The sequence below is a fragment of the Amblyraja radiata genome, chromosome 9 (assembly GCF_010909765.2).
Source record: "Amblyraja radiata isolate CabotCenter1 chromosome 9, sAmbRad1.1.pri, whole genome shotgun sequence".
NCBI classification, from domain to species: Eukaryota; Metazoa; Chordata; class Chondrichthyes; order Rajiformes; family Rajidae; genus Amblyraja; species Amblyraja radiata.
In genome coordinates this window covers 15,855,466-15,879,610 of record NC_045964.1, presented here as the reverse complement: position 1 = coordinate 15,879,610, position 24,145 = coordinate 15,855,466, and the positions used below count along the sequence as shown (strand labels likewise).

At 45.8% G+C, this 24,145-nt stretch overlaps 1 protein-coding gene across 1 annotated transcript in view; it reads left to right on the top strand.

Annotated features, from left to right (window-relative positions):
- LOC116976823 (inositol-trisphosphate 3-kinase A-like) overlaps nt 1-24,145 on the top strand; it is a 70,782-nt gene that overhangs the window by 36,721 nt on the left and 9,916 nt on the right. The window contains exons 2-4 of the mRNA XM_033026779.1: nt 5,622-5,721; nt 8,988-9,201; nt 22,182-22,386. Coding sequence (XP_032882670.1) covers nt 5,622-5,721; nt 8,988-9,201; nt 22,182-22,386 — 519 coding nt within the window. The remainder of the gene's footprint in view (nt 1-5,621; nt 5,722-8,987; nt 9,202-22,181; nt 22,387-24,145) is intronic.

The following is a 24,145-nucleotide window of genomic DNA, read 5'->3' as shown; positions in this document are numbered from 1 at the left end:
GGGGAAAAAGCAGGAATAGGATACTGATTGAGGATGATCAGCCATGATCATATTGAATGGCGGTGCTGGCTCGAAGGGCCGAATGGCGTATTCCTGTACCTACTTTCTATGTTTCTAATCATCTGCAGTCTGTGCCATATGCTCGCTGAGTGATACAATGTGTGTTCAGTGCAGAGAATACAGTGCACCAGTGAGTGCTGTGGTACAAGTGCACCACCAGCCATCTTGTTCCCGATTCACTTATACTAATGTCACACTGCCCTTTGGTTTGCCTTGACTGACAGCTGCAGGGTGAAGGCACCAAGTGTGTGCAGGATACAGGGTTGTACTCTGTGGGCATGGAATCCCTTTTGCTTCAATAGGGTTGACGTAAGGGGTAAGTGCAGCAGATGCACCTAGTTCCATGAGGTGCATCTAAATCCCAGCAATGTGGCCCGCTGGTCGCTGGCAAGCAAGAATCAGTAGGTTAACCTATGATGAGTGTTTGTCGGCACTGGGCCTGCACTCGCAGGAGTTTAGAAGAATTAGGGGGGGACCTCATTGAAATACAGAATAGTGAAAGGCTTGGATAGAGTGGATGTGGAGAGGATGTTTCCACTGGCGGGAGAGTCTAGGACTGGAGGTCATAGCCTCAGAATTAAAGGACGGTCTTTTAGGATCAGGGCCAGGTGTGCAGAAAGTGTGCTTGCAAACAAGTCCAGATGTGCGGACAGTGCATGGGAACAGGTCCGGATGTGCAGATAAAGTACCAAAGAGGAGAGGCAGATATGTAGACACAGCATAAGGGGTGGCACGGTGGCGCAGCGGTAGAGTTGCTGCTTTACAGCGCCAGAGACCCAGGTTCACTCCCGACTACAGGTGCTGTCTGTGTGGAGTTTGTACGTTCTCCCCATGACCCGCGTGGGTTTTCTCCGGTTTTCTCCCACGCTCCAAAGATGTACAGGTTTGTAGGTTAATTGGTTTCAGTATAATTGTAGATTGTCCCTACTCAGTGCCCACACACCCGGCCCTGTTCCTGTTCCTTCTCCTGCCCCTGATTCCCAGGGCTCCCAGAGTTAACGTGAGTGGGGGCTGGCACTGGCGCTGTGTTGCCATTGGGACAACGGCCAAGAACCAGAGGGAGTAGATATTCAACAGTAGAATCAAACGTCACGTGCAGAATCTTTTCCCTTTTTCTGGGAGTGATATATGGATCCAGATTACACTCCTGGGGTAGATTCACCGAAAGGTCATAAAGTCATAAGGAATAGGAGTAGAATTAGGCCATTCGGCCCATCAAGTCTACGCTATTCAATCATGGCTGATCTATCTCTCCCACCTAACCCCATTCTCCTGCCTTCTCCCCATATCATCTCACACCCGTCTCAAGTGCTCAAGAGGGAGCAGGAAATGTACTTGAAGGGGAGACACTGGGGGAGAGGCCCAGTGTCTGGGTCCAGCGAGCTTGCTTTATATGGATCTAGGATAGAGTTTACAGGTCTTTTCCCCTCTGTAACCATCCTGTGATACTCATCAGTCAGCAGGACATGAGCTGTTAATTAAGCAGCAGTCTGGTATATTTTTGCCAGTGTGTTGGAAAGAACTGCAGATGCTGGTTTAAATCGAAGGTAGACAAAATGCTGGAGTGACTCAGCGGGTGAGGCAGCATCTCTGGAGGGAAGGAATGGGCGACGTTTCGGGTCGAAACCCTTCTTCAGATATTTTTGCCAAGTTAGGCATTATATACTGCAAGGGTGCAAGACGAAGATAGACTCAAAATGCTTGAGTAACTCAGCGGGATTGGCAGCATCTCTGGAGAGGAATGGGCGACGTTTCGGGTCGAACCCCTTCTTCAGACTCATCTGCAAGACCACTAATTACCCGATTAAATTCAGCAGAAAATGGTCTCTTTGCTTCCTGCTGTCAAACAGTTGTCCATCATTAGAGTCTGAAGAAGGGTCTCGACCCGAAACATCACCAATTCCTTCTCTCCAGAGATGCTGCCTGTCCCGCTGAGTTACTCTAGCACTTTGTTTCTATCTTCAGTGTAAACCAGCATCTGCAGTTCTTTTCTACACAGTTGTCCATCATTCCCGACTGCAGTCGCAGCAGAGTTGGCCGAGGCAGTGTCGTTGCAGGCTATTTCTCCGCTCAAAGCTTACCCTTGCTCTGTAACAAAGACACTGCAAGTTCCTGTTTTGAATGGAGTGACATTTGCGGAGCTCAGTGATTGAAGTACCACATCATTTGCATTTAAAATATCTGAAGGAAGTTGGTGCTGAAAAACAAACTGACTGAGGCTCAGGTGGCATTGGAGGTCTGGGTTCAGACTGAACAGATATCACACGACCGACGAAAAACTGGGTTGATTTCTTTTTGAATTTCTGGCCTAGTATAAAGGTCTAGATCCTGTTTGTGTCTGAACTCTATTAGTTGTAGCCCTCAAAAACCGTGCTCAGTGCCACGTCATGAATGATTGAATATATTAAATGTGCTGGACTGGTTTCTATGCTCACAGTAGCATTATGCTGTGGGTTTTGAAGCAGTGAGGAGCAAAATCTCATTCAAAAACATGAATTAGTTTTCTACTAATATACAGCATTAGGTCTGGGATAGTTGTTTCTGTGCAGTCAGTTGCTGAATCTAATTTCTTAAATATGTGTGCATGGAAGCAATGTTTATTTAGTTTTTAGAGATACAACATAGAACCAGGCCCTTCGGCCTACCATGTCAACACCAACCATCGATCACCGTTCACGCTAGTTCCATGTTATCCCACTTTCACATCCACTCCTTTCACATTAAGGGGATTTTTATTTTTTACTGCGGCCAATTAACCCATAAACACGCACGTCTCTGGGTTGTGGGGGAAAACCGGAGCACCCGGAGGAAAGCCATGCATTCGCAGGGAGAACGTGCAAACTCCACACAAGGTCACACTCAAAGCAGGGTCACTGCTGCTGCACGACTGTGCCGCCAAACAGATGCAGAGATGGTTGACTTAAAATTCTCCCTCCACATAGTCTGAGAGGAAATTGCTCAACGTGTTTGGAATGATAATAATAATAATAATAATGGATGGGATTTATATAGCGCCTTTCTAGAATACTCAAGGCGCTTTACATCGCATTATTCATTCACTCCTCAGTCACACTCGGTGGTGGTAAGCTACTTCTGTAGCCACAGCTGCCCTGGGGCAGACTGACGGAAGCGTGGCTGCTAATCTGCGCCTACGGCCCCTCCGACCACCACCAATCACTCACACACATTCACACACAGGCAAAGGTGGGTGAAGTGTCTTGCCCAAGGACACAACGACAGTATGCACTCCAAGCGGGATACGAACCGGCTACCTTCCGGTCGCCAGCCGAACACTTAGCCCATTGTGCCATCTGTCGTCCCGATCTGAAACTGAGCAGGAGGAATGAGGAGAAGTTATTTTCTCCTAAGCTGTGATGTCTGTCCAGAATTGAGGAGAGTAAATGGGGTCTAACCAGAGTTACACATCATCATACTGTCAGTCCGCATCTGTGGGAAGAGAATCGAAGACCACTCTCATAGATGCTACTTGACTAACTGAAGGTATCTAGCATTGTCTGTTTTTATTTCAGAATTGCTGCAGCTTTTTGATTTTCCTGTACATAATCAACCTTCCACGTGTTTGCACCCCACCTATTAATTAATTCCAAACCTTACCACACGTTGCCAATAAAAGACAGATTTTGATGTCCTCGGTAACTGTAATACTTTTTGTATTTAAAAATCTGCCAGAGCTAATGTGATTATTTCCCTCATTCCTGATTGGGTGCTGTTTAGCCTAATTAAAAGTTGCCCACCAATTCACACAATCTTAATTAAATGCTAAATGTTGAGCAGTCTCTGAGGAAGGAGTTGTTGGAGGTTATATTCATCATCTTTCCATCACCTGAGTGCTTGGATTTGTCAGTCAGATTCTGTGCTGTTTCTAACCTTGTCATATCCTTGCTTTCAAGTCATAAGATCATAAGTGGTAGGAGCAGAATTAGGCCATTTGGCCCATCAAGTCTACTCTGCCATTCAACCTCCTAACCCCATTCTCCTGCCTTCACCCCATAACCCCTGACACCTGCACTAATCAACAATCTATCTATCTCTGCCTTGAACAATATCAATTGGCTTGGCTTCCAGTCTTCTGTGGCAAATAATTCCACAGATTCACCACCCTCTGTCTAAAAAAGTCCTACTCTGGTCAAAAGCACCACATCTATAATCTTCACCGCAGCCCCACATCTCCCTGAGGGGATTGTGCTCCTATAATCCGGCTCTCTTGGCATGATCCTTGTCTTAAATGAAAGGCCCTCCTTAAGCTGTCAGGTTTCTAAACCCCGCACTTCCATCCCAAACTTCCCATGTCCCATTGTTTCTTTGTTCTCTTTGGAGGCTGCATAAAATCTGCCCCCCCCCAGATCATTTGCCCCACCACCTCCTGGCAAGACTCCGCACCTGTGCATTTGTTAATGTAATAGTTCTCCCATGGTACTGATTGGGGATGATCAGCCATGATCACAGTGAATGGCGGTGCTGGCTCGAAGGGCCGAATGGCCTACTCCTGCACCTATTGCCTATTGTCTATTGACTGCCTTTCGATGCTGTGATGTTAAAGGAACTATGTGTGAGAACTGGTTTGCATGTTAATAGGGATGTGCCAAATAGAAAGCAAGAGAGAGTAGAGACTAAACACCCCCTGCTTGCTCTCCCCTGTCTCGCTCTCTCTCTCCCCTCTCCCTCTCCCCCTCTCTCCTCCTACTTTCTCTCTCTCTTCTCTTTAATCTCTATATCCTCTCATACAACTGTCTCTCTCTCATTCTCTCAAGGTCTTTCCTCTTTCCTCTCTCATCCACTCTCCTCTTGTTATTCCACCCCATCCACCTTTCCTTTTCTCTCTTCCCCTTTTATTTTCCAACCTCTCTCTGCAGTCTATCCCATTTTCCATCCTCCTTCAGTCCTTATCTGACACCCTTTTTGTCTTCTTGCCTCCCTTTTTCTCCTTTTGACCTCTTTGCCATTCTTTGTGTAACTTTTGTCCACTCACCTGCCAAACAAATCCTGTCCCCCTCACTTGTATCCACCCATCACTTGCCAAGCTTTATCCTACTACCTCCTCTTTTCCGCTTTCTTCCCCCTATAACAATGACTCTGAAGAAGGATTCCGACCCAAAACATCATCTATCATTGTCCTCCAGAGATGCTGCCTAACTCACTGTGTTACTTCAGCACTTTGTATTCTGCACAAAACTTCAGCATTTGCAGTTCCTTGTGTCTCCATCCTACTTCCTCGCCAACTCTAAGCCTCGACTTTCTCTCTCTCTCTCTCTTTCCACTCTTTCTCCCCGTTATTATCTCTTTCCTCTCTCTCATCTCTCTATGTCTTTCTCCTACATCACCAACTCTCCCTTATCTCTCCCACTCCCTCTCTCACCCTCTTGTCGTTCCCAGTTTTTCTCCCTCTTTGTCTCTCTCCCTCTTCCCTCCCTCATGCTTTCTCTCTCAGTCACTGCACCATTTCCTGGATTACTTGTTCCCTATGTTTGATTACATTGCTCCAACACTGAAACCCATATCAGGGGAACTTCATTGAACAATCTCTTGTCTAGGTGTTACAGAACAAACCCCAGCGAGGAGCTAAAAGGAGAGAGCGCTGTTCACCCTTCAAAGTCTCCTTCAAGAAACAGTATTCCTGGATTCAACTGGCTGGCCATTCAGGTAATTCACTTTACCTTTGAGGCAACATGCATCTGTAAGTGAATTTTTTTCTGCTGCTTTCTTTTACCTCTCCATTTTAAGGAAAGGGGAAGATTTGCATTGGCATAATGCCTTTGAACAACAGAGGCAACTGTGGGTTTGTGACATACAGGAATGAAGGAAAACACAACAAGCAATTTGCATACAACAAGCTTCACAAAATAGTTTTAATAATAATAATTTTTTATTTATTTATTATTTTTCGGGCGCCTTTCAAATCTCAAGGTCACCTTACAAAGATTAAACAGAAGAGAAAAAAAACATATAGTCGGAGAAAAATAAATAATAAGGACATCATCAATACACAAATTAAAGATAGAAATCGCTCCAAAGACACAAATCAAAAAAAAAAAAAAAACACAATGTGAAGAGAGAGCAGCGGCAGCTAAAGCGCGCCAGCGTCCACGCTCTCTTCCAACAGCCATCTTGGACACAGACTAACAAAGTACCTTACACACAGAAAAATCATCCCCCCACAGTGGTTACCACTGTGGGGGAAGGCACAAAAGTCCAGTTCTCCCAAAAGTCAGGCCTATTAAGGCCACCGCTGTTGCCTCAACGGAGGCCCGATGTTCCTGGCCGTTCTAGCCGGGTGGTCTTGCCCCGGCGTCGGGAGAGTCCTCACAGCGGCTGGGCCACCTGGAACGGCCGCTTCCTAGCAGGGGATTGTCGGCTTCCGAAGCCGACAAGGACGCACCGAGTTGGAGCTCCCAGGCTCCCGATGTTAATGTCGGCGCCGCCTGCTCCGCTCCGCAGACCCGCAGCCCGGAGGTGTTGCTCTCGGCGGTCCAGCTCACCGGAGCTCCAGCGCGTCGATCCAGCGCGGCGACCCAGGCAAGGCATCGCCCGCTCCGCTCCGCGATGGCGCTCCAGCGCTGTGCCGCCACCGAAGCCGAGGTGCTGGGCGGTCCCCACCAGGAAACGGCGCTCCAAGCCCGCTGGTAGGCCACGAGGACGGGTCGACAGGCAGCCCAGAGAAAAAGCTGCCTCACCAACCAGGTAGGGACCTAGAAGTAAGGTTACCTCCTTCCCCCCACAATAAGAAGTCCATTTCTCCGAAAAAACGACGAACAAAACTAACTAAAAACTGAAAAAAAATGAATTAAACGGACGGCTGCTGGTTAGCAGCCGTTCCCCAAGATGGCTCCTCCTCCTTATGTTTTGACATAATGAGCCAAGCATTTGCCACAACATAATTGCATCGGGCAGAAATGTTGGACCAGCACTATGGGAAACATCTGCAACTATTCTTCAAAATAGGGTCAGAATCCACATGAGAGGTCAGACAGGCATCATTTAATTTCCTATAATGAAGAACATAAAATGGAGCAGAATATGGCCTTTCATCCCCCTAATACCACCTCTGTTATGAATAATGTGGCCTACTCTACATCGGCAAGACCGAGTGTAGACCCGGTGACCATTTGGCCGAACACCTACTGAATCTCCCAGACAAGCCATCTGCTTATCAGCCCCCCTCACCTGTATCCATCTGTCTCTTGCCAGGCTCTGTCACACTACCAACTCTCTTTTCCCCCCAATTCCAATCAGTCTGAAGAAGGGTCTCGACCCAAAATATCATCGATCCATTCCCTCCACAGATGCTGACTGCCCTCTGAGTTCCTTTACTTTACTTTAGTTTAGAGATACAGCCCGGAAACAGGACCTTCGGCCCGTCGAGTCCGCACCGACCAGCGCTCCCCGCACATTAACACTGTCCTAGGGACAAGTTACACTCATACCAAGTCTATTAACCTACAAACCTGTACGTCTTTGGAGTGTGGGGGGAAATCGAAGATCTTGGAGAAAACCCACGTGGTCACGGCGAGAACGTACAAACTCCGTACAGACAGCACATGTAGTTGGGATCAAAACCAGGTCTCAGGCGCTGTAAGGCAGCAACTCTACCGCTGCGCCACGGTGCTGCCCTTTTATACCGCAGTTCCTTCCAACACATGGAAACACATGAAGATCTCTGAGAAAACCCATGTGGTCACGGCGAGAACGTACAAACTCCATACAGACATCACCCGTAGTCGGGATCGAACCCGGATCTCTGGCGCTACAAGCACTGTAAGGTAGCAACTCTACCGCTGCACCACCGTGCCGCCCTTTTTCCACAATGTTTGGAAACTTGCACTAAAGTGCACTGTGCCAGAAATGAATATAAATATTCAAATTAGCGTTGCGTTTTTTGTTTTTTTGTAATGGCTTAATATGCATGTGAAGAGTTCTTAACATATATGTCACGTGGCATCAAGTGTGTTTTGTTCCCTTTGGTCATTGTTTCCTGTTTACAGACTTCTCTGCGCTCTGTGGTTTGGACGATTAACTTCATAAAGGGCAGAGGACAAAGGGTCCCAGTATTAATGCGTCATCAGCTTTGCCAAGTTTCTGCAGCGACCAAAAATAATCCTCAAACTACTTCCCCCGCTTGTTTGCTACAGCCTGTCCAAATTTCACCAATCGTGGCCCCAGCTTTAACTTTCCCAAAGTTGAAATGCTTGTGCAGGGCTCCCACTCATTGAATCAAGCAAGAACCTCCCCTGCCTCTCCATGGTCCTGACCCAGAGGTACCTGCTAAACCTGTCATAGGCACAAAATGCTGGAGTAACTCAGAGGGACAGGCAGCATCTCTGGAGAGAAGGAATGGGTGACGTTTCGGGTCGAGATCCTTCTTGGGTCTCCTCATATTCCTGCCTGGTGGCACCACCTACAAATGCCTGGAGCTTCATCCTTTCCTTTCCAACCTTCATAGATCTCATCTGAGATCTAATCCCAATGGAGGCCCAGAAGATATTTTTTAAATCATAGGTTTCTTTGTGTATCAAGGGGCTCCTCCCTCTCCTGATTTTGTCTATAACCTGCCTCTACATTCAATGCCATCTAATGCTTCTCCTATTCACCTCCCAGCCACTCTACTGTGTAGGTGTAGGATGGTTGTTGCTCCTTGACACCTCCATTGTTCACATGCATCATGTTCACCAAGGGTGGTGGGTGTATGGAACAAGCTGTCAGAGGAGGTAGTTGAGGCCGGGACTATCCCAACATTTAAGGAACAGTTAGGCAGGTACACGGATCGGACAGGTTTGGAGGGATATGGACCAAACGCGGGCAGGTGGGACTAATGTAGCTGGGACTTGTTGGCCTGTGCCGAAGGGCCTGTTTCCACGCTGTATCACGCTATGACTCTATTAAAAGGATATCTTCCTCTGTTTGCCTCTTAGGCAGTTTCAAACCAGGGGACGGTGGGAAGATCCTCAAGAAGTACAGTGAAAACGAGAAGGTGTGCTTTGAGCAACTACAAACGGATGCTCTGGCTCCCTTTGTGCCCTGTTACCATGGCGTGATCCAAAAGGAAGATGAGCTGTACCTTCAGCTGGATGACCTGTTGGCCGAGTTTGACAGCCCGTGTGTTATGGACTGTAAAATGGGAGTAAGGTATGTAATAGCTTGGTCTTCCACATGGGTGTTCAAGGTGACCTGGAGTTAACTTCATTGCTTTGAGAAAGAGAGAGAGAAAGAATGGCGGAGAGAAGGGAAAGCCAGGAATGAGCGAGAAATAAAGGAAGCCTTTCAGAGCAGCTGACAGCCACAAATTATTCTTGATGCGCTATCACTGTGGTGACTGAGGACACGTAGCAATCAATTTAATGATCAGAGTGGAGATCTGTATAAAAATAATTGCCAGAACTTTTATTCATCACCAACTGTGACTGGAAAGACATAGTTCACTGTACCTCTGCCCTCAATAAGCACCCATCCTTGCTTTGACTTCTAACATAGTCACTGCTGATCCATCGACTTGGCAGCTGTGGGAACTGTATACTGAAAATTGAAGATAGACACAAAATGCTGGAGTAACTCAGCGGGACAGGCAGCATCTCTGGAGAGAAGGGAATGTATGACGTTTCGGGTCGAGACCCTTCTTCAGACTCAAAACGTCACCCATTCCTCCTATCCAGAGATGCTGCCTGTCCCGCTGAGTTACTCCAGCACTTTTTGTCTATCTTCAGTGTAAACCAGCATTTGCAGTTCCTTCCTATGGAAAATTGGCATTTGCTGGGAACGGTTTCTCTCCTTGCACTCAGCAAATTCAAACTCAATAAAAACCTCTCCAACCCATTTTCCTAATCTTGTCTTGTCAGGTTCATCCAATTGCTCACTGCCTCCTGCTCCAGTAATGCCTTGAATTTAAAATTCTCAGTCTCTCTGTCTGTGCCCCTCCCTATCCCTGTAACTGCCTCCAGCAGTGCAATCCTTCCACACTCCCATTGCCAATTCCGGCCGTCTCCACCATTGGCAGCCATGCCTTCAGTCACTCTAACCCATGAACTGTGTCCCTGTGTTTCTCAGCCCTCTCCATGTTTCTCATTCATTTCTTCAAAGCAGTGGCTCAATGTTCTTTTGTTAAAATTAAAACTCCTGCATAGTATCTGAAAACATTTCACTACATTAAAGGAGCCATGCAAATGGAAGTTAAATTATGGAGACATCGAACATGAAAACAGGTCCCATGCACGGCAAACATCAACTACCCATTCAGATTAATTGTACACAATTATAATTTCCCCACATTACCATAAACACTCCCCCACCCCCCATAGATTCTACCACTCGCCTACACTCACTGGGGGAAATTTAAATCAGCCAATTACCCTACTGACCGCCATGTTTAGTTTTAGTTTAATTTAGTTTAGAGATACAGCGCGGAAACAGGCCCTTCGACCCACCGAGTCCACAGTGACCAGCGATCCCCGCACATTAACACTATCATACACACACAACTAGGGACAATTTACACATACACCAAGCCAATTAACCTACATATCTGTACGTCTTTGGAGTGTGGGAGGAAACCGAAGATCTCGGAGAAAACCCACCCGGTCACGGGGAGAACGTACAAACTCCGTACAGACAGCACCCATAGCCAGGATCGAACCTGGGGCTTCGGCGCTGCAAGCGCTGTAAGGCAGCAACTATACTGCTGCGCCTCCATGACCACCCAGTCTTTGGACTGAAGGGGAAAAACGTTCACAGGAAGGAAGTGCAAACTCCACACAGACAGCATCTCCGAGCTCTGAGAACAGCATATAATCCTCCAACACTTTTGTCACCTCCAACGGGATCCCACTACTGGCCACATCTTCCCATCTCCACCCCTTTCTGCTTTCCGCAACTCCCTGGTCAACTCGTCCCATCCCATCCAAATCACCCCCTCCCCAGGTACTTTCCCCTGCAACCGCAGGAGAGGCAACACCTGTCCCTTTACCTCCCCCCTCGACTCCATCCAAAGACCCCGACAGTCTTTTCAGGTGAGGCAGAGTTTCACCTGCACCTCCTCCAACCTCATCTATTGTATCCGCTGTTCCAGGTGTCAACTTCTGTACATCGGCGAGACCAAGCGCAGGCTCGGCGATCGTTTCGCTGAACACCTCCGCTCAGTCCGTCTTAACCCACCTGATCTCCCGGTGGCTCTTTAACTCGCAAATTGGAGGAACAGCACCTCATATTGCGTTTGGGTAGTTTACACCCCAGCGGTATGAACATTGACTTCTCTAACTTCAGATAGCCGTTGCTTTCCCTCTTGCCCCATCCCCTCCCCTTTCACAGTTCTCCCACCAGTCTTACTGTCTCCGACTACATTCCATCTCTGTCCCGCCCACTCCCCTGACATCATTGTGAAGTAGGGTCTCGACCCGAAACGTCACCCATTCCTTCTCTCCAGAGATGCTGCCTGTCCCACTGAGTTACTCCAGCAGTTTGTGTCTACCTCCGAGCTCAGGATTGAATGTGAGTCTCTGGTGCTGTGAACTAGCGGCTCTGACTGCTGTGCCATCAAATTTGTTGCAGTTGGTGCTATAAGTCCAGCCCACTGACTAACTAGAATAGGGGAGAGCAGTGACGAACAAGACTTGGATAATAATAATAATAATAGTTATATGGATTAAAACTAATATAATTAACCAAACTACCACCAGTATAGTGACCTACTGCCAGTCATCAGTTACACTGGATAAGCCCAAGATAGACACAAAATGCTGGAGTAACTATAGCGGGACAGGCCTTCTGAAGAAGGGTCTTGACCTGAAACGTCACCCATTCCTTCTCTCCAGAGATGCTGCCTGTCCCGCTGTGTGACTCCAGCATTTTGTGTCTATCTTCGGTTTAAACCAGCATGTGAGGTTCCTTCCTACACAGACTGGACAAGCCCAGTCACCAACTACACTTGGATCCATATGGTGAACTATTGTGTAGAGATAGTATGTGGACAAGTTAGACCAGTGTGATCTAGATCAGTGCAAGCATTCAAAATACAAAACTCAATACAACTTTTCCACGTGTTCCAATTCGCAGAATGAATTGAGTTGGGATTATGTTTAGAAGTTGTTTAGGGCAAAGGCAGTGGTGACAGCTGGTTTAGTTCCTGGAATCCACTCACTTCAGTGAAATACCAGCTCTCTCTGTGTAGGAAGGAACTGCAGATCAGTCTGAAGAAGGGTCTCGACCCAGAAACGTCACCCATCCTTCTCTCCAGAGATGCTGCCAGTCCCTGCTGAGTTACTGCAGCATTTTGTGTCTACCAAGGAACTGTAGATGCTGGTTGACACTGAAGATAGACACAAAATGCTGGAGTAACTCAGTGGGACAGGCAGCAACTCTGGAGAGAAGAAATGCATCTTTTTCCACTCCAGGCTCAAGACTCTTTCTGTGATCAGCCGGTTTATAGAATGCTAGCTCACAAGTAGAGATAAAGGAGGACTCGTTGGCTGTTCTGTAGATCACTATCACACCGGGTCTGTGTTTCCCTCCTAGAACAGCACTGTTTGCAAACCACAAGAATCTAGTCGAGGCTGTTTGCTTGTGCAAATCCGGTTGAGTCCCTTTTGTGTAAGAGAGTTATTTTTGATTTTAGTACTTGAGGCTGTCATTACTGCACAACAGAGCACTTCGCTAGAAAAAGCACTCAAGATCTTATCCCAATTAACATCTGAAATATTTGCATTAAATGGAAGTCAGTTTCAAATGCTCATTGTCAGAAGTGTCCAAGTTAGTGCACCGTGCAAGATTCAACCACACATTGAAAGACAATAAGTGAATTTCAGTTGCTGGATGTTGAAATACTGACTTCTCAGGGAACTTTCCCATGCATCTGCAGGAGATAATAAATAATAATGATGGATGGGATTTATATAGCGCCTTTCTAATACTCAAGGCGCTTTACATCGCATTATTCATTCACTCCTCAGTCACACTCGGTGGTGGTAAGCTACTTCTGTAGCCACAACTGCCCTGGGCAGACTGACGGAAGCGTGGCTGCCAATCTGCGCCTACGGCCCCTCCAACCACCACCAATCATTCACACACATTCACACACAGGCAAAGGTGGGTGAAGTGTCTTGCCCAAGGACACAACGACAGTATGCACTCCAAGCGGGATTCGAACCGGCTACCTTCCGGTTGCCAGCCGAACACTTAGCCCATTGTGCCATCTGTCGTCCCAATGCAACATCTGCCCATTTACTCATTTCCTTCTCACCGTCCAAGGATGTAAATAGTCCCTCCATGTGAAGCAGTAATTCACATGCACTTTGTATAATTCAATGCACTGCATTCAGCAATCTGTACTCAGACTATGTGCTCTTCTGCAGTGCATAAACCAAACATCGATTAGGTAACTGATTTATGGGACACCTTCACTCAACCCACAGGGGTGACCCAGAGCTTCCAGTCAACTGTCCCTTTAATTCTTCGCAACCACCCCGCTGCCACTCCGACCTCTCTGTTTTTCATCTTCTCTGTTGTTCCAATGAAGCTGGACAAAGCCCACCTCATCTTCTGACCAGGCTTGTTGCAGCCCTTGGGATTTAGCATTGAATTTACCAGTTTCAGTTTACCAGCCCTTGCTGGCCACCTCTGCTCTATGATCACCCACTTGTAGCATTAACTCATCTTTATTCTCACCACAGATGCTGCCTGGCCTGCTGGGCATTTCCAGCACTCTCTTTTATTCTGCATCTCCACAGTCCCGGTTTGTTTTACATCTTCACATTGTGTTTTTGATTTTCTGTTTTTGGACTGAATTCTGTTTTTAATTTGTGTCTCTGTGATGTCTTTATTACTTACTTTATTCTGATTATATGTTTTTATTTCTATTAATCTATGTAAGGTGTCCTTGAGATGTCTGAAAGGCGCCCATTAAATAAAATTTATTATTATTATTATTATCTCTCTCTACTGCTCATAAATCTCCATCTATTTACCACTCCTACAGCTTTGACTAGCAAGCAATCATTACCTTCTCTTCACTGGATCCTGACATATTTGCATCACCCTATTGCTGGCATTCCTTTTGGTCTCTTCATCCCTATCCTATAGTGACTTTAACCTCATTTGTTTTCCACTTTTCCACTTCTCTGGAAAAGTCGTTGACCTGAAACATTGACTCCCTTTCTCTCTCCACAGATGCTGCCTGACGTGCAGAATATCCCCTGTTTTTATTTCAATAAATCCCTGCTGTTTATAAATAAATAATGCAATACTAATTTTGGATACTATCACTTGAACTAATGCCCCAACTATAATTTCTTATAACTGCAAAGATATGGTCCCGATGCGGCCTCCTTTACATCAGCAAGACCAAGTGTAGAATGGGCGACTGTTTCATAGAGTCATACAACATGGAAACAGGCCCTTCGGCCCAACTTGCCCAGACCGGCCAACATGTCCCAGCTACACTAGTCCCACCTGCCTGTGTTTGGTCTATATCCCTCCAAACCTGGCCTATCCATCTTTTTCGCTGAACGCTTGCGCTTGGTCTGCTGCGGTGTTGGTGTTAACCGTTTCAAATCTGTTTCCCAATCTTATACCGACTTTCTGTCCTCGGCCTCCTCTATTGCCAGAGTGAAGCCGCACACAAGCTAGAGTAACAGCACTTCATATTCTACAGCCCAACGATGTGAACATTAAATTCTCCAATTTTAGGCAATCCCGCCCCCTTTCCCGCCTCCTCTCATTCCTGTGCTCCACCTTGGTGTGCAACCATTTCTCGCTCTATTCCCCCCCCCCCCCCTGATTCCCTTCCACCCAGATCCTTCCCACTGTCTTTACATTTCACTCCTCTTCTCTTCTTTATCTCATACTCTTATTGCTGTTTTTTTTATTGATAGCCTATGTACACACATCTGCTAACCAAACCCCCTCAACTGTATCCACCTATCACTTGCTAGGTTTTATTCCCCCCTTCCCCCCCCCCTCCCCTTTCCCACCTCTTTTCCCAATTTCTCCCACCTACGACAATCAGTCTGAAGAAGGCTCCCAACCTGAAACGTTGCCGATGAAAGTCCTCTACAGATGCTGCGTGACCCACTGAGTTACTACAGCACTCTGTGTTTTGCTCAATACTAATTTAAGACACGATCACTTGAATCTATGTCTCATTTTTTATTTATTATCACTCAAAAGGCAACACGCTAAATCTCCCAAAGGTTCAAGTTCCACTGGCAAAATGCGAGTATATCATTCAAGTTGATGTTCCCAGCACTAGCCCTTATGTTCAATTGAGTGGCTATACCAACACCTCCTTTTATCATCCAAATCTCTTTACATTATGCCCTGTGGTTCTGTGTTATCTCTGACTGCAAGGGCAGATGGTTTAACCTCTCACCTGAAGAAAGTTTGCAACATTAATTATACCTTCAAGTTCCCAAAGTGAGAATTGAAACCCTGACCTTTGAAATCAAAAGTGAGAGGGCCACCAATCTGAGCTGAGACTGGCATTTCCCTGTTCCGCCCTGTCACCATGGCAATGGCAGGAAATAAAATGCAACCTTGCCCTTGAGCATTGATTAATATTCTGCAGCACCATACCTTGCATTCCCAGATGGTTGGATATGTTACTGCCGGGCACTAATGGATTATAAGGCCTCTGGTGTTTATTTGTGAACCAGATGAGTTTTTACAACAATCCAATAGTTTCTGAGGCCACAAGGTCATATGGTAAGGAAACAGACCCTTCTACCCCACTCATATGCCGATAAGCTAGTCCCATTTGCCTACATTTGATCCATATCCCATTAAACGTTTCCTATCCATGTACCTGTCTTTTAAATGTTGTTATTCTACCTGCCTCAACTACCTTCTCTGGCAGCTCACTCCACACACCCACCACCCTCTGTGTGAAAAGGCTGCTCCTCAACCTTCCCCTCTCACCTTAAACCTATGTCCTCTATTTCTTAATTCCCCAACACGCGGATGTGCATTTACACTATCCATTCCTCGTGTGCTTTTATACACCTCTATAAGATCACCCCTTAGTCACATAGAAACATAGAAACATAGAAATTAGGTGCAGGAGTAGGCCATTCGGCCCTTCGAGCCTGCACCGCCATTCAATATGATCATGGCTGATCATCCAACTCAGTATCCTGTACCTGCCTTCTCTCCATACCCTCTGATCCCCTTAGCCACAAGGGCCACATCTAACTCCCTCTTAAATATAGCCAATGAACTGGCCTCGACTAACCTCTGTGGCAGAGAGTTCCAGAGATTCACCACTCTCTGTGTGAAAAAAGTTCTTCTCATCTCGGTTTTAAAGGATTTCCCCTCTATCCTTAAGCTGTGACCCCTTGTCCTTGTCCATGCGCTCCAAGAAATAAAATCCTATCTTGCCCAATCTCTCCCTATAGCTCAGGCCCTCAAGTCCTGGCAACATCCTCGTAAATCTTTACTGAATACTCTTTCCAGCATAATTACATCCTTCCTATACCATGGTAACCAAAACTGAACACAATACTCCAAATGCGGCCTCACCAACATCTTGTACAACTGTGACATAATGTCCCAACTACTACACTCAATCCCCTGACTTATGAAGGCCAATATACCATAAACCTTCTTTACCACCCTATCAACCTGTGATGCCACTTTCAGAGAACTGTGCACCTGTACGCCTAGATCGACAAGACTACTCGGTGCATTGCCCTTCACTGTGAAGGTCCTGCTCTGGGTTGATTTCTAAAAAAATTCAACCCCTCACACTTGCCTGCATTAAACTCCATTTGCCATTCATCAGCTCACTTGGCCAGCTGATCAAGATCCTTCTGTAAGTTTTGCTAATCATCTTCACTATCTACGATGCCACCCACTTTAGTGTCATCTGCAAACTTATTGATCATGCCTTCTACATTTTCATCTATATCATTGATATAAATCACAAATAGTGATGGGTCCAGTACCAATTCCTGAGGCACACAACTAGTCACAGGCTTCTAGTCCAAAAAACAACTTTCTATCACCACCACCTGCTTCCTCCCACGTAGCCAATTCTCTATCCAGGCCACTAGCTCCCCCTGGATGCCATGTGATCTAACCTTCCAGAGCAACTTATCAAGCAGAACCTTATCAAATGCCTTGCTATAGTCCATATTGCAACGCCTGTAGTCTTGCATTCAGCAACCTTCTTAGTTACATCTTCAAAAAACTTAATCAGATTCACGAGACACGGTCTCCTATGTTCAAAACCATGTTGACTACCCCAAATCAGCACCATCTATCCAAATGCATATATTTCTTATCCCTCAGAATCCTCTCCAGTAACTTATCGACCACAGATATTAGGCTCACTGGTCAGTAGTTCCCAGGCTTTTCCTTGCAGCCCTTGTGAAATAGAGGCACAACATTAGTCACCCTCCAGTCCTTTGGCACCTCATCCATGCCTAACGATGATTCATATATCTCTGTCAGGGCTCCTGCAATCTCTCCACCAGAAGCGAACCCAATGGTCCAAAATCTGAATACCTGCCCCATGCACCAACTCCTCAGCTATGATTTAACTTGTCCTATCTTCCTGTTCTTGCTCTCTGGGCGATCCGGAGATTGGTCATCCTGTTTGACGGATGCTTGTTTAAAATGCCATCTTGATTTGGTGTTCTTCACTGGAACCTGTGGTTAGGCACAGCCTGAACTTCATAGTCAGCCTGTCATGCTCTAAATGCCTGCATTTTAACCTTTTGCCTAATTCACTGCATTCATTCTGCAGGACTACATCCATTTTCCTACCTACGTCATCTGTGCCAAGATGCACAACGACTTCAATCTGCTCCCCCTCGGGAATGTTCTGCAGCTGCTCGGAGAAATATCATTACAAAGGCCAGCATTAGTAGCAAGTTGCAGATTATTGATTGCATTGATTGAAAGGTGCAGCGTGGAAACAGTCCCTTGAGCCCACACCGACCATTGATCACCCGATCACACTAGTTCTATGTTATCGCATTTTCCAATCCACCGCCTACACGCTAGAGAGGTTTTACATTGGCCAATTTGCCTACAACCCGCACGTCTTTGGGATGTGGGAGGAAACCCACAGGGAAAACGTGAAAACTCCACACAGACAGCGCCTGGGGTCAGGATCGAACCTGGTCTCTGGCGCTGTGAGGCAGCATCTCAAGCAGATGCACCAACGTGCCACCCTTAATTAACTGAACGGAAATTCCACACTTGTCATGGTGGGATTTGAACTGGGTCTGGGGATTATTGGTTCAGGCCCTTGTAGGTTGCTGGTCTGCAAACTAACCTCACAACCCCTTGACCTCATCTGTTGTCGAGAGTGGTTGCCCAGAGTTTTCCCCTCCCAGATTGGGTGAAGGCAGCACCCATAATCCCACGTTGGGCCTGGGCTCGTGGTCTTGGCTGTAACCGAGGCTGTTGACTGAGAATAGCGTTTGCCTATTTTTTGAGCGTATAGTTTGAGTGTGACAGCATGGCTGTGAAGAGCAGGCTGTGCAATACATTTGATGCCAGACCACAGTGAACTGTTGAGGAAACACCAAATCAAGATGACATTTTAAACCAAGGAACTGTTAACCAGCATGAGTAAACATGTTCGAACAAACGTCAGTACATATCTATAAGGCAGCATCTGTTGAGGGAAATAGACAGACAACATCTTGCGTCAGGAGTCATAAAACGATACAGCGTGGAAACAGGCCCTTCGAACCAACTTGCCCATACTGGCATACACTATGTCCCAGCTACATTAGCTCCACCTCCCCACGTTTGGCCTATATCCCTCCAAACCTGTCCTATCCATGTACCTGTATAACTGTTTCTTAAACATTGGGATAGTCCCAGCCTCAACTACCTCATCTGGCAGCTTGTTCCGTACACCCACTGCCCTTTGTGTGAAAAAATTACCCCTCAGATTCCGATTAAATCTTTTCCCCTTCACCTTAAACCTATGTCCTCTGGTCCTCGATTCACCCACTCTGGGTAAGAGACAGTGCATCCACCCGATCTATTCCTCTCATGATTTTATACACCTCTATAAGATCACCCCTCATCCTCCTGCACTGCAAAGAATATAGTACCAGCCTACTCAACCTCTCCCTATAGCTCAGACCCTCGAGCCCTGGCAACATCCTCGTAAATCTTCTCTGCACCTTTTCCAGCACTTTTTCTTTAGACCAGGAGAGTGGTCAGGATATCAGTCTGAGGAAGGACCCCCAGCTGAATAGTTACCTGCCCCTGTCCTCCCCAGAAGCTGCCTGTTCCTCCTACACTTTCTATTTTGCTCGAGTTACAAATTAATACAGGTTGTTCGAGCCGCCTCAGCTCTGATCATCAAATCAATACCATTACACTGATCCCATTTTATTCTCCTCATGTGACCATCAATTCCTTTCTGCCAGATTCCACCACTCACCTGCACGCTTGGGTCTATTTACAGAGGCCATTTGCATGCCTTTGGGGTGTGGGAAGAGAAACACTGGTGCTTACCGGGGGAACATGCAGATAGACACACTGTGGTAGAGTTGCTGCCTCACAGTGCCAGAGACCCGGGTTCTATCCTGACCTTGACTGCTGTCTGTGTAGCATTTACCCGTTCTTCATGCGAACGCAGTGGGTTTATCTGGGTGCTCCGCTTTCCTCCCATATCTTAAGAAGTGCGTGTTTGTAGGTTAATTGGCCTCTGTAAATTGTCCCTAGTGTGTAGAGAATGGATGAGAACGTGGGATAACACAGAACTAGCATGAATTAATGTCTGAAGAAGGGTTTCGGCCCGAAACGTTGCCTATTTCCTTTATTTTTTTTTATTTTTTTTATTTTTATTAGAAGTACGGTAAATTACAATAACACACAACACATATATCTTAATACATTTTTTGTACCGCTTCATTTTTTTTTAAAGCTTTAAAAATAAATAAATAAATAAATGGTATCAGGACCTGGCATTGGGAGGTAAAACAACAAAAACAGACTTGGTTGGTAGTCTTTCTGCGGAGTTTAATGTTATAATAGAGCGATTGTCCTTACTTTCTTTTTCTTTCTTTTCTAGGGTCTACTTTCTTACTTTACTTCCTTCTCTAACTTCTTTTCTAAGGGGCTTTCTTTTCCCAACACTCTCTTGCACTTCACAACTCTTGCGCACCTTCTTTACTTTCCTTACTTCTATCTTTTTCTTAAAACGTTGCCTATTTCCTTCGCTCCATAGATGCTGATGCACCCACTGAGTTTCTCCAGCATTTTTGTGTATCTTCGATTTTCCAGCATCTGCAGTTCCTTCTTAAACACATGAATAAATGATCGATGGTTAGTGTGGACTTGGTGAACATGCTACATCTCTAAATTAAATAAAAACTAAAAAGGCATATCAGAAGTCAAGACTGCACATTGATCACCTTAGCTGTGAGGCAGTAGCTCTCTAGGCTCTCACTGTGACCGGACTGATTGGTAACACCCAAATTGTGCACAATAAGCCCTTATAATTGTAGTGTAGTGTAACACAAAACTCCGCAAAAAAGGATATACCAACCGTGTTTTAAAAAAAATATATATATTTTATACCCCCCGTTACCAGATCCTGGTACCATTTATATTTTAAATTACTAGCGATTGTTTTTCCTGTTTTTTTTTCCTTTTCTTTCTAGGGTCTTATTTCCTTTCTTTACTTCCTTCTCTAATTTCTTCCCTAAGGGGCTTTCTTCTCCCAACACTTTCCTGCACCTTCACGATTCTTGCTCACTTTCCTTACTTCTTTTATTTCTACCTTTTTTAAAGCTCGAAAAACGTAGTGGTACAACAAAATGTAATAAGATTTATGTGATGTGTATTACTGTAATTTACTGTACTACTAATAAAAAAAAAAATTTAAAAAAAAATAATTGTAGTGTGATTGTGAGCAAACTGGCAATGTTGGTGACTTGGTCTTATTACTGCATGCCACATTGAGGAGCACAGGATTTGACAGAGGAAGGAAGCTATCCATCATATCAAAGGATGTTATTCTGGGAAGTGAGCAGTACATTAGATAACATTACATGATGGGTACGGGTAGTTATAATGAGGGTTTAGATGTCTCTTGAAGAGAGCGTTGGAAAGGGCTTGGAGGGTGATGGGTGGAAGAGATCACGGACAATGGGACTTGACTAGGTGGAATTTGGGGATAGGACCAGGATATAAACTGCAAACAGTTTGATGGTAGATACAGTTTGGACTATCAAAGAGTGTTACAGTGAAGGTCAGAGGGCATGTCAGATGGTGTTATAGTGTCACAGGGTGTACCTTCTTCTTTTTCTTCTTTCGTGTGGCGTGCACAGCCTAAAGTTGTTGGACAACTTGTTCTATTTGATCTTCCGTTTGTGCACGTCGAGTTGATTGCATTAGTCGAAATAGGGCAGACCACGTGAAGGTTGCAATCTTCCACCCCACAGGGTGTATCAGAGGGTATTATAGTGCAGGTTACAGGGTATATGCAAGAATATTGCAGTGAGAGTCACAGGTTATATCAGAGGGTGTTAGAGAGGGTGATGTTATATCAGAGGGTGTTACAGTGAGGGTACACAAAAATGCTGGAGAAACTCAGCGGGTGCAGCAGCATCTATAGCGGGTGCAGCAGCATCTATGGAGTGAAGGAAATAGGCAACGTTTCAGGCCAAACCCCTTCTTCAGGTGTTACAGTGAGGGTCATTGGGTAAATCGGAGAGTAGTATAATGAAGGTGATAAACATATCAGACAGTGTTACAAGGAGGGTCATGGTGCGTATCAGACGGTATTATAGTGGGTTTTATCATCTGAAGAAGGGTCTTGACCCGAAACGTCACCCATTCCTTCTTTCCAGAGATGCTGCCTGTCCCGCTGAGTTACCCCAACATTTTGTGTCTACCTTCTATTTAAACCAGCATCTGCAGTTCTTTCCAACACATCAGAGAGAATGGTACAGTTTGGAGGCAATTGTGTCTGTGACTTTCTGGTGTTGGCCTGCTTGCCATTATATGCTGCAGTGGGAGAGGCTTCACTGCCTTTGTTTGCCTTGCTGGCACACTGTGCCAGTGGACAAATGAATTTGGTGTCCTGCAGCCTCTGTACTTTACAGTGAAAATTCATCCCATTCGCCAATGTCTGCAACCTTGCTCCTCTACAGAACGTACCTGGAGGAAGAGCTGATGAAAGCCCGCGAAAAACCAAAGTTGCGGAAGGACATGTACAAGAAAATGGTAGAAGTTGACCCTCAGGCACCAACGCCAGGGGAGCACACTCTGCAGGGAATAACCAAGCCACGGTACATGCAGTGGAGAGAGTCCCTCAGCTCGACAGCAACATTCGGCTTCCGCATTGAAGGCGTTAAGGTACATGAGGTTTTGTGGCTGTTTGAGTCCTCTGCTGATGTACTAATCAAGTGGGTTGTGGCCCTTCTTGTGGAGAAATGGAAGAGCAGTTTTCTCTTGTTTCCAGGGGTGGAATTCCCAGCTGCCACCCAGGACTCCTGGGTTCAAGTCCCGACCAATGCACAACACACTGCGGCATCAGCTTGTACCCTTTAGGGTGGCGCAGCGGGTAGTACCACTGTCTCACAACTCGTGCAACCCAAGTTCATTCCTGACCTCAGATGCTGTCTCCAGTGACCAAGTGCGTTCTCTCCGAGTGCTCCTGTTTCATGGACAGTGGCTCTACCAGCTGCATAATCTGACAATTATCTTAATTCCTTACTTATAATTTATTTTCCATAAATATAGCCTACTCTTTTACTTGAGCCTTGGTCCCCTGTCTTGACTTTTCCTTTCATAACTTGAAAGTCCCGCCTGATTATGCTGCTGCTGTGAAACACTTTGTGATATTTTACAGTGTTAAATGTATCACATCCTTGTGTGTTCCTGTTATTATTGTGTTGCTCAGTTCTTGGCAAGAATGAATGAATGAATGAATAAGTTTATTGGCCAAGTATTCACATACAAAGAATTTGCCTTGGTGCTCCGTTCGCAAGTGACAACACGACATGCAGTAACAATTAAGAATGACACATAAAACATTAAACATTAAGAATAAAATATTATAGTTTAAACATGTGAATTAAATAAAATACCAGAACAAAATGAGGCTACAGACTTTTGGTTATTGAGTAGAGCTACTACTCGTGGAAAAAAACAGTTTTTATGTCTGGCTGTGGCAGCTTTGACAGTCCGGAGTCGCCTTCCAGAGGGAAGTGATTCAAAGAGTTTGTGGCCAGGATGAGAGGGGTCAGAGATAATTTTACCCGCTCGCTTCCTGGCTCTTGCAGGAGGTAACTGTGGAGAAATGGGCTCGAAGACCCTGCAATCTTACATTATTCATTTTAATCAATAATCATCCCTTGAACTGGATGCATTGATCTTTGGTGTAAACTAGGTCCCCGTTAAGTGAGGCTCCATGAACTGAAATTTGTCTCCCCGCACTAGGACACGGAAATAAAAATCTTGTTCAGAATCAAATCTGGTAATCAGGAAATACTATTTAGTGGCACCCATTAGTGCTAACATAAAACCCTTGCAAAAGCTACAGTGAAAAGGACTGTGTTCTATGTGAGTCTGAAGAAGGGTTTCGGCCCGAAACGTCGCCTATTTCCTTCGCTCCATAGATGCTGCTGCACCCGCTGAGTTTCTCCAGCATTTTTGTGTACCTGTGTTCTATAATACTGGACTGATTATGGCTTGAGAGGAGGAGGGATTTCTTTAGTCAGAGAGTATTTCCCTCAGTATCTGCTGCAGATGAGCATGTTCTGTGTTAAGGCACAGCCGTGTCTGTCATGTACACAGTCAGGCTGTGAAAACCTGCGCAGAGCTCATGATCTGCCATCTGCTGGCAAGAGTAAGTATGGCAGGACGCTGCAGGAATTTTACAAAACATTGCAGATGCTGGAATCTTGAGCAAAAGAGCCTGAAAAAGGATCCCAACCCAAAATGTCGCCTGTCCATTCCATCCCCAGATGCTGTCTGACCCGCCGAGTTCCTCCAGCACTTTTTGTTTTAATCACATGTGGGATATTTTTATATCTAATGCTAATTTTGTGCACACCATAAATTTACTCGAACACGCACGCACATGCACACGCTCACGCACACACACCCAATA